We start from the raw sequence: 11,181 nt of genomic DNA, 5'->3' as shown, positions 1-11,181 counted from the left end.
CAGAATGACGTCACTGGGATCGCTCCGGCTACGCGAGATGACGTCACGTCCCCCGACAAGGAAATCCGTCCTCGGGTCGCAACGGCTACGCGCGGTGACGCATTGTCACTCCGAGGAAAAGCGTATCAGAAAGACGTCACGGCATCGCTACGGCTACGTTAGATGATGTCACGTCCACCGGGTCGCTACGGATCCGCGAGATGACGTCATGTCCCCCGTCAAGGAAATCCGTCCTCGGGTCGCTACGGCTACGGGTCCGCGCGCGGAGGCGGCGGGGGGTCAAAGCGCGTTTCGTGTTGCAGGGCGCGGCGTGCGGCGCATGGAACCCTGATCGCGTTGACCCGCGGGTACGTTCACGCGATGTTGCTTTCTGTTCACGCGATGTTGCTTTCTGTTCACACGCGATGCTCTCTGTTTACACGATGTTGCTCTGTGCATGCCCGCGGCAGCTTTCTCTACATCGCCGGCGTCTGTGGCGCCTTGTCACGCAGCCCCCCGATGTGCAATGGGCGCGATGTGTGTGGGGCGGGAAGGCTGTGGGCGACTTGCCGAGTCGCCTTGGGAGTTGTTGTTCACCCCCCCCTGAGCGTGGACGCGGGGCCAGGGAGACGGAGTGGAATGAGTGCGAGGAGGGGAGTTGGAGGTCTCCGTTGTAACGTTGGCGAGCCCATTGCGATGTTGCACAGGGCGCTGTGGGCAATGCAAGAGGCTACGCGCCATTCCTCGGCTTGATGTTAATACTCTTTGTTTTTTGTTAGACAGTCTGCCTCAGCAGCAGCAGGCCACGCTTTCACTCCTGATGACGGAGGCTTGTGTGATCTATTTCGTTTCTAACTACGTGACTTTACCGAAAGAACCAAAGAGGATGGATTGCTGCAGCCACGCAAGCTTCGAATCTTGATGTTAATGTTCGCAGTAGCAACATCCTTGCGGGCGATTCATGATTTACTCATCATTTCTCCCGGGGGGGGGGTCGATAAAGTACTACCACTTTGCCAATGAGTCGACAGTGGACGTGCTACGGATGGAATCGCCCTCGCCATAGGAATGTGGAATGTCCACCACTGGCTCAGGTGTGAGCCACCTCGTGCTGATTTTGAGCAAAGTTCACTAAACACTTTGAATTTCAATGTAAACCCGTCGCCTTCGGCTCTCGTGATGAGCGCCGAGTGCTTGTGGAGCTCCACACTGCTGCCCGTGACACTTCAACACTCGCACAGCGCGAGAGGACCTCCAATGCGGACAGCATTGGATGTACCGCATGCATGCGCGTGCTTGTCACAGGGGTTGTGTGATGTACCTTACACAAGCTCAGTTCAAGTTCATTTATTTGGTGTAGCCCTGTGAGCCATTCGGCTCTTGAATCGGGTGCAACCGCAACAAACAAAACAACTAAAATATGAACAAGAAAACATCTTAAAGTGACTATGTGCAAACAGAAAATCCAAGAAAAGACAGCAAAATATTGCAGAAAAAGCACCGTACACCAACGCTGTGTGCAAAAATCCCAGTGGGATGCAAGTCAAACAACAACAACAACAACCACAAGACAACTTAGATTAAGGCCATCAGTCTGACTCCGTACTACAACAAACAGACATGGCCAAACCAAGAAACTTTTCAAAAAACTTCAACACGCGCACGAAACAACCAACGTCCGGTGTTAAAGGTGTTCATGTATGCACCGTTACGCGTTTGCTGTGCGGTTTGTACGATTTAATGAATCCGAAACTCTGATCCAAGGCTTAGGCTGCTTCCTCGTCAGGGCTGCTATCGTACGGGGTAGTCGTAGAATGCGGCGGGCAGGTTGGTCTTGATGAACCCGAGCTTCTCCACAATCGTGGGTGCCAGTGAGTTCCTTAGCTTGGAATGGATGAAGCCCATCGTTGAGAAGTTGGCGAAGTGCGGTTCTGCAATTATAGAACCAATTAAACCGGATTTATCCCAATCTCAGATGATCGGGTTTAATATAGAAAGACAATTAAACCCGATTTAAAAAAAACCCGACTGTGCCACCCTTGGGTCTGACCCGTGACCTCTTGCCATTGAGCTTTCGGCACTTCACGTGGGCTCAAGGTGCACCTAGCCTGGCACAAGCCACCGCCTTGTGGCGGACGGCGGCTGTTGTTACGGGTGTATGTACTCTTCTTCTTGGGTCTTTCGGTAAAGTCACGTAAAATTGTATTATGATTTATTTTTAATATTGTATTATTTCCCTTCTACGTGACTTTACCGAAAGAACCAATAAGATGAATCCCTGCAGTCGCGAAAGCTTTAAATGGAAATGTACGTACTCTTTTATGTGTTTTTTTGTGTGTGCGCGTTTGTCCAGAAGGCGCCATGACCCCAGAGGAGCAGACGTACCTGCTGGTGCTGCTGGTGTCGCTGCCGGCCGGCTTCGTGCTCAAGAATGCGCCGAGTCCGCTCGGCAAGCGGCTCGGTGCCGCCGGGCTGGGGGTGGCCATCACTCTGGTGCTGTGCGGCGCACACATCTTGCACTCCCTGCTCACCACGGCGCTCACTTGCCTCATCGTGCGCATGACACCCAGGTGAGCGAGCGCCACGCTCTACAACTCTCCCGCGTGGTGGTGGGGGGGGGCACGGGGCCCTCCTTCTTCCCCGTTTTCCACCGTCTCTGCGTCTCGGCACGAAGGGGGCGCGTCTGAGGTAGAGGCTGACCGAAATTCGGTTTCGGTTTCGGCGCCGAAAGTTGGCAAATGGCCTCTTCCGGCATACTTTCGGTTTCGGCCGAAAGTACATTTTTAACTTATTGTTTACTTGCGGTTTCGGCCTATAGTCTGAGGGGATGCCAGCGATGCCGGGGTTCAAGTTCAGTCAAGCGAGCGGTGCTTATTTGCAAAACAAATCGGACGCAACGGGCCGATGACGGAGACAGAATTATAGAACTAGTGGAGAAATGTTGTCCTCGGTCTCTATAGAAACGTACATCTTTGTAAGTGAATCATTTTTCAGCCGAAGAGAGGATCTTCCATGTGAAGCTTCATTATTGTCATTCATTTAACCAGGAAAGCCTCACTGAGTCTCCAGACTGCTACATTGCGATCTTGAAATTTAGGGTTGCCCTGAGAAAACTCTTGCATAGCTAAAGATGACACTCAGCCACTGCCTTCCCATGGCCACCTTGCAAGCCTCATTGCTCTAACAGCCGTGCCCTGGTCACCCATCTGGGAATTAACGAGCCTGAGCACCGCTTAGCTCCTGAGATCCGATGAGATCGGGCGCATTCAAGTTGATTTGGTCGTAGGTGCCAAGTGTTGGTCGACAAAGGGATGATGGTTTATGCCGCTGCATCTGTTACAGGCACTGTCACACCATTACCCTGGTTTGGACCTTCACTTATCTCATGTTCTTCCGGACATGCCACCACTTCGGCTTCCCGGGACCTCCACCGTACGCTAATGCAATACAGTTACTGCTCACCCTCAAGGTAAGACTGCTCTAATGGCACGCGGTTTACAAAGTGCTATGTTGTCCTGTGCAGCGCCTCATTGTGCCCATGTGGGTTTGTCTGAGAGTGCATTCTCAGAGCCGACGTAATTTAATCTATCAGCTGGAATGACTGTTCACACTGCACACGGTGTAATGAGTCATCACGATTGTTTGAGGGCCATCATTCGATTCTAGAATAAAGTCTTATTTGTCAAATTGTTTTACGTCAATTACATGTCTAAGTTTCTTTCTGTGTGTCTTGTGTAGTTTTGTTCACTTAAAGATGCGTCGTTACACATCCAGCCCCCAACCAATGACGGTGCCCTGTTGCCTTCCTGAATGCAGTTGTGTTTATTTTTTTATTATGTTTTATTTTTATTATTTTATTATTTCCCTTCTACGTGACTTTACCGAAAGAACCAAGAAGATGAATCCCTGCAGTCACGAAAGCTTTAAATCGAAATAAAAGTTGTGTTTCTTTTTATTAATACGTTCGAGTACCCAGAAAGCCTTACTGAGTCTCAAAACTCTTTTTCAGTCGGGTCCTCCTAACCTTTTATATTAGAGCCACAGTTGCTACATGATTCCCAATTCAGTAATTTGCGAGTTTTGTTTATTTGGGCCATGTCAGAACACAATGGCCTCCTTCTTCGAGTGACGTCACGGAACCTTTCAACGTCCACTAAAGTGGGCAGCAATTCACTGTGGACTTTCACCTTCGTTTACAAGTTCACTTATATTGTGGCTGGTACATTGATGACAGGTTCACCTGTGCGGTGGCTGTAACATTGATGGCAGGTTCATCTGTGTTATGGCTGATACATTGATGGCAGGCTCATCTGTGTTATGGCTATTACATTGATGGCAGGTTCACTTATATTGTGGCTGATACATTGATGGCAGGCTCATCTGTGTTATGGCTATTACATTGATGGCAGGTTCATCTGTGTTGTGGCTATTACATTGATGGCAGGTTCATCTGTGTTATGGCTATTACATTGATGGCAGGTTCATCTATGTTATGGCTGTAACATTGATGGCAGCTCCACCTGTGTTATGGGTAGTACATTGACACATTTTGCGATCGGCATGTTTTTTCGCTTTTTTTTTTTTACAGTTGGTAAGTCTGGCCAATGAAATCAACGAGTTCCATTTTGGTACGAAGAAAGGGGACTCGAAAGACGGCAAAATTTCGACCAGAGACCTTGTGTCCGAGCCCAGCCTTGTGGAGACCTTCTGCTATGCCTACTGCTACATCGGCTTCATGACGGGTAACGGCACCACCCACGTCCGAGTGCACCGTCCAGCACGGAGATTATTGTGCAGAGTGGAGTGCTGTAGTGCAGTGTGCAATTGTCGTTCTGGAATCTGTCATTTGTTTTAATGTTTGGTTTGTCTGTGGTATGATTAATTCACATTAGTACAAACTAGTCTCTTGTTTGTTAAAAATCTAATTAAAACGAAATCAATCAATGACTTAACTCAGAATTTAGGCTAATAAGGCTGCACCCAGTGCATGCTATGATGGCCATGATGAGGCAAACAACACGACAAAGGCAATCGGCCTTCATGATACGAAGCCCGGTTAATATTGCGCTGGCATTGAGAAGGTGACACAATGGACGTGTCGGAATCTCCTGTGCTGGCGAATGTGCAGTCGTTGCACACACACACACACACACTGTCTCTCATACATTGCAGACAGCAGCTTGATGATGGGTGATGATACAGCAGCCAGGTGGTTGATGCAGCGTGTGACTTGCCGGGTGTGGTCGGGTCTTGACGACGTGTCGAACGATTATTTCGTCCTCCTTTGTTGAACTTCCGAAGTAAAAAGACGCGTCTTCGCCGCGATAATGAATCATGGATTCTAGATTTGAAGCTTTCATGACTGCAAAGATTCATATTCTTAGGTTTTTTCGGTTAAGTCACGTAAGTAAAACATCAAAATAAATTTTATATTATTATTATTCTTTTTTTGATGTTTTACTTACGTGACTTAACCGAAAAAACCTAAGAAAATGAATCATGGACTTGTTGTTCTTAGCTTGTGTCATCCAGGGCAGATGACCTTGAAGCACAGTTCGGGTCAATGTTAACTTCTTTTCCCTCTCTAAAGTGTAATGCCTTCCCTTCTCCAGTCGGCAAATCTGTCTTCTCTCTTTCCTTCAAGATGTATTCTGCAGCCCTCACTTTGAGTCTTTTTAATCTTACTTGCTGTTTGTATTGGCTCGATATCATTCCACAACTTCAAATCTTACAATGTGCTTTTAGCTTATCAACTGCTTTACCACAATAACTTCTCGACTGCTTTACCACTATACCTTCTCCACTGCTCTACCACTATCCCTCTGAGTGGTTACTCGGCTTCTCAGCCATTCTCGTCGTGGGGTGCGCTCTCACGTAGGTTCTGTAGTGCGATGCACTGTGGTACGTTGCCCCATAGTGTGGTGCGCTGCGGTGCGGATCACTTGCGCTGTCGTGCAACGCGAATCCCAGGAGCCCTGCAGGGCCCTAACGGCTGCACTCCTTCTTTGCTGCTGCAGGTCCCTTCTACCGGTTTCGCACGTACCACGACTGGGTGCAGGAGCAGCAAGGAGCGCATGTGCCCAGCTGGAAGCCCATGCTGCTACGGCTGAAGCACGTGCCCATGCTCGGGGCGTTCTTCCTCCTTGCCTCGGCCTTCTTCAACCTGGACGAGGCGCGGCAGGACGACTTCTACGAGCGCGGCCTCCCCTACCGCCTGTTCTTCATGGTGCCGATGTTTTTTATTTTCCGCATGCGGTTCTACGTGGCCTGGATCCTGGCGGAGTGCACCTGCATGGCCGCGGGGCTCGGGGCCTACCCGCGCGAGGCCAAGGCACGCTCGGGAGGGGGCCCCACAATGCAGTGGGTTCTCAAGTCCAGGTGACGGCGCGCATCGATCGAGACCCAGTGGGATCTGGTAGTCGGGGAATAGGGAACGAGGAGCCCCTGTGAGCACCGGGGGAAGGTGGCAGGGCAGTAGAAGCGGGACAGTCTATGAATTCAGACCAGTGCTTTACTGTTCAGTGCTTTGAACGTGGGAAAAGTGCTGTATAAATAGAATTCATTATTATTCGATAGTCCACTTGTCGCTGCCACCTGCGGTGGCGCAACTTTAGTCGTTGAAATTTCATTGTGGCCAATGATGGTGAATTATGTGATAACCACTTGAATTGAGTGGTTATCAAATAATTCACTCTTATAGGCCGTTTAAATAAATCGGTACAACTCAAGCTTTGCGATTGTAGGTGGTGCCGATTTCTGCTCTGGCCCGTGGACTCAAGACCGATTGCTGTAGCCATGTGTGATCTGTGGCTCATGAGTACGATCTTAAGGACTCACCCCCTTGAGAATCGATCATTTTTCACGAAGCAGTCACGAGAATTCCCTTCCCAGTTGTCTCATTTGTACCACTGGTTTGTACTGCCTTTCGCATACATCCAGTGTTGTTCATTCCATCTTGTCATTCTATTAGCCTCAACACATTTGCACGCCATTTTTATACATTGTAATCACCGCGGGATTGATAAAATAGGTATCACTTTATATTCTTTGGGTCTTTCGGTAAAGTCACGTAGATAGGTTCAAAGAAAATAACAAAAAGCTACGCCGTTTCGATCGCAACGCAAGCAGTCATCTTTTTTTCTCCTGATGACGTGACTTTACCGAAAGACCCAAAGAATATTAATTCTTGCAGTCACGAAAGTTTTAAGTCAAGGCATCACTTTGTCGGAAAGTCAGCAGTGGTTGCCCTACGTATAGACTCACCCCTGCCATAGGAATGTGGAATTTCCACCACTGGCTCAGGGCTGTATACAGGAGAAGGTGCTCCTTTGACGTTCCTCTGATGTTCCTTTGAGCAGCAAGATTCACTGCCTTTTTGGCCTGTCTCCTCAGTGATGAGCAGGAGAGCCGCACCGTGGAATACGACTACGAGAGCATCAAGAACATCGACTACTACAGCACGGACTTCTGCGTGCGCGTGAAGGACGGCATGCGCTACTGGAACATGACGGTGCAGTGGTGGCTGGCTCAGTACATCTACAAGAAGGCCCCGTTCAAATCGTACATCCTACGGTGCGTGTCCGGCACGCGCGTCCTTCACTTTACATGAAAAATGCCGAAAGGCAGTCGTCGCAGGCGAGGTGTCGTCGTCTGCGTTGCGTAGGCCGCAGCGCCGGCGACGCAGCATTGCACTGGAGTTATCGGCAATGCAGAATAACGCTGGGAAAACCGGGTTTTAGTGTACGCTTAGGTTTTTTCGGTAAAGTCACGTAGATAAAAAATAAAATGAAAATTAATGAAAGTAAAATAAAAAATCCCGACGTTTCGGAGGCAACACAAGCTTCCGTCTTCAGGTGGAACCGTCACAGCACGACTGCTGTATCAAGTAAAGAACTTACTTGGAACCGTCACAGCACGATAGCTGTATCAAGTAAAGACTTTCCGAAACGTCGTGATTTTTTATTTTACTTTTATTAATTTTAATTTTTTACCTACGTGACTTTACCGAAAAACCTAAGAGTATGAATCCTTGCAGTCACGAAAGCTTCAAATCGGGTTTTAGTGTATTTGTCGTAGAGAGTGCAATACGCCCTCTGTATCCATATGGCAGCGTGGCAATTGTGAATGAAAAGACTGGCTTCGCCTGTCTTTATGGAGGTAAATTACACTCAACCGAGTTTATTTCACACATCTTTGCGTTCATCTTATTAACGTGTCCCCACTACCTTCTTCTGCTTTAATTATTGTAGTCATTACTGGGCAGCGTCACTTTGTATCGCGTCGAAAATGAAATATCTCAAGATGCAATGGCGGCCATAGCCCATGACGGGTCACGGGTTCGGTAACGTGCATCTGCGTTGATGAACAAGAGCATCGCAGTTGTGGTCTGGAACGTGGGTTGAGGTTCAACGCAACTGATGCCACGTGGCTTTGCCTGTGCCCGCGTGCAGGAGCGCGGTTACGATGCTGATCAGCGCGTTCTGGCACGGGATCCATCCCGGCTACTACCTGAGCTTCCTCACCATCCCGCTGTGCCTGGCGGCCGAGACGTCCATGGAGCGCGCGGTACGGGACCGCCTGCCCCCCTCGCGCACGCCGCTCTTCGACTGGGTTCACTGGTTCCTGAAGATGCGCGCGTTCGACTACATGTGCATGGGCTTCATCCTGCTGAGCTACGAGGAGACCGTCCGCTACTGGCGCTCCGTCTACTTCGTGATGCACGTGGTGACGCTGGGGTTCGCACTGCTCGGCCACGCGCTCTGCCTGCTCCCGAAGACGGTGCGGCGCGTGGCAGTGGCCACCACAGAGTGACCGCTACACAGTGATCATAACACGGTGACCACCACATTGACAACCACACAGAGACCACCACATTGACAACCACACAGTGACCACCACATTGACAACCACACAGAGACCACCACAGTGACAACCACACAGAGACCACCACATTGACAACCACAGAGAGACCACCACATTGACAACCACACAGAGACCACCACACATTGACTGCCACAAAGCGATCACACAGTGACAACCACAGTGACCACCACAGTGGCCACAGCAGAGTGACCACATGGTGATACCCCTACCCAACCACACAATTACCACACAGTTATACCCCTACCCAACCACACAACAACCACACCGTTATACCCCTACCCAACCACACAATAACCACACAGTGATACCCCTACTCAACTACACAACAACCACACCGTTATACCCCTACCCAACACAATTACCACAGTGATACCCCTACCCAACCACACAATAACCACACAGTGATACCCCTACTCAACTACACAACAATCACACCGTTATACCACTACCCAACACAATTAACACACAGTGATACCCCTACCCAACCACACAATAACCACACAGTGATACCCCTAACCAACCACACAACGACTTGTTGTGCGAGCAGGACCCGCACACGCTTCTATTTGTCCCGGGACCACCATGCGAGCTGTTACTCCACTCGGTGCTGATGGTATCAGTACGGACTGTGCTGACGGTGCGGTCGGTGCTGACGGTGCGGGCGGTGTCGTTGCTGTCGCTGACGGTGTCGGTGCTGATGGTGCGATCCGTGTCGTTGGCGCCGACCGTGGTGATGTCTTTCCGGGAGCCACGGTGGCAATTCGGTCCGGTCGGATACCCTAGAGCGACGGTGGCTACCCCTGGGTGCTTAGCGGCCCTGTAATTAAAATTTTAATGCCGAGCGTGTGGAGTGAGGAGGGAGGACCATTCTTTGTCCCTCGGAAACCAAATTAGGGAATATTGTACCTGAAATTGTGTTAATATCACCTGTTTTATGTCATGGAATTGTCATTTTCCTAATAAATAAAAATAGGAGTGTGGTGCCCTTGCGTGGTGACGGGAGGCTTGCCGGGCGGTGGCAGCGAAAGCGATTCTCAAATCGGCGGCAAACAGGAGCACACGACGTCCAGCTGAGCATGTGACTACAGCTCGTGTTTAAGTGGGGAATGTGAGGGGGGCGTGAGCACGAAGAGCTGCGAGTAATTAAGGCGATGGCATGGTGTGTGTGTGTGTATGATATTAGGTGACGGTATGGTTTGTGTTTATGATATGGGGTGACAGTATTGTGTGTGTGTGTATGATCTGGAGTAACGGCATGGTGTGTGTATCATATTGGGTCACGGCATGGTGTGTGTGTGTGTGTGATATGGGGTGATGGAATTGTGTGTGTCTGTGTGTAATACCCAGAGAGATGACTTGCCCACGCGTCTCGTCACCGCACTGTTCGGCTTCAATGTATATATCTGTGTGGTTTGTTTCCGCAATGTCCCCTGCACAAGACATTTCTCCTGCACGGTATGCATGCCGCAGTCTGCCCACCACCCCCCCCCACTTCGGCTGTGCCTGATCTGTGCCCAGGTGCAGTGAGCGATTATGGCTGTACTGCGAGGATGAGTCCTGACAATGATGAAACCGGCATGCGACATGTTGAGCACAACAAGATCGCGTGATGCCATCGTCCAAAGCCCTTCGTGCTGTGTGCTCTGCACGGTTGTGTGATGGACATGCTGCTGTTGGTCCCGCGACACTAAAACCATGTTTACACATCCCATCAGCCACGCGGCCATTCTCCCAGGAGTGCGGAGTTTCAGCAGCATTCAGTACAAGGCTACTGGGCAGGTTTGCACGTGCAGTGTGTCTGCGGAATTGTTGCACTCGCACTTGGGGGACGCCCATAAATGACGTCACGCACCTAGGAGGGGGTGGGGTGGGGTCAGGCATTTGTGACGATGTGTGACGAGGAGGGGGGGTTTTGAGAAATGTGACGTCACATGAAAATGCGCAACTTTAAATAAATATAGACAACACGTTCTACTTGATTAAATAGACTTTTTAATAAATGTATCTTACAACATCAGTGTAGCGACACATTAAATCTGCACTACAATGACAATAGTTTAAAGCAATTGGAAGCATGTTTTATTTTGGGGGGGGGGGGCAGAGCTTTGAGTGGAGGTCTGACTTTTTGTGACGACGTGTGATGAAAGGGGGGTGGGGGAGGAAGGGAGGTGGGGGAGGAGTGGGGTGGGGGAGGAGGGGGGTGGGGGAGGAAGGGGGGTGGGGGAGGAAGGAGGGTAGGGAGGGGGGTGGGGGAGGAAGGGAGGTGGGGGTGGGGTAGGAAGGGGATGGGGGAGGAAGGGGGGTGGGGTAGGAAGGGGG

At 50.1% G+C, this 11,181-nt stretch overlaps 1 protein-coding gene across 2 annotated transcripts; it reads left to right on the top strand.

The window, feature by feature from the left end:
* The first annotated feature begins 222 nt into the window (after window positions 1–222).
* On the top strand, window positions 223–10,086 carry MBOAT7 (membrane bound O-acyltransferase domain containing 7). 2 transcript variants are annotated; one of them, XM_061556648.1, is made up of 7 exons: window positions 223–347; window positions 2,333–2,549; window positions 3,322–3,448; window positions 4,568–4,721; window positions 5,997–6,357; window positions 7,372–7,551; window positions 8,430–10,085. In XM_061556648.1, exons 2-7 carry the CDS (start codon window positions 2,341–2,343, stop codon window positions 8,788–8,790), a joined length of 1,392 nt encoding a protein of 463 aa, XP_061412632.1. In that variant the 5' UTR covers window positions 223–347; window positions 2,333–2,340; the 3' UTR covers window positions 8,791–10,085. The 2 variants fall into 2 exon arrangements, with proteins under 2 accessions (XP_061412632.1, XP_061412640.1); XM_061556656.1 differs by having other exon boundaries at window positions 243–347; window positions 2,336–2,549; window positions 8,430–10,086.
* Window positions 10,087–11,181: the final 1,095 nt, after the last annotated feature.

This window comes from Lethenteron reissneri, chromosome 3, assembly GCF_015708825.2.
Source record: "Lethenteron reissneri isolate LAM-NWPU_2019-01 chromosome 3, ASM1570882v1, whole genome shotgun sequence".
Lineage (NCBI taxonomy): Eukaryota > Metazoa > Chordata > Hyperoartia > Petromyzontiformes > Petromyzontidae > Lethenteron > Lethenteron reissneri.
The sequence above is the reverse complement of the archived record's forward strand: the minus strand, read 5'-3'. Positions and strand labels throughout refer to the sequence as shown.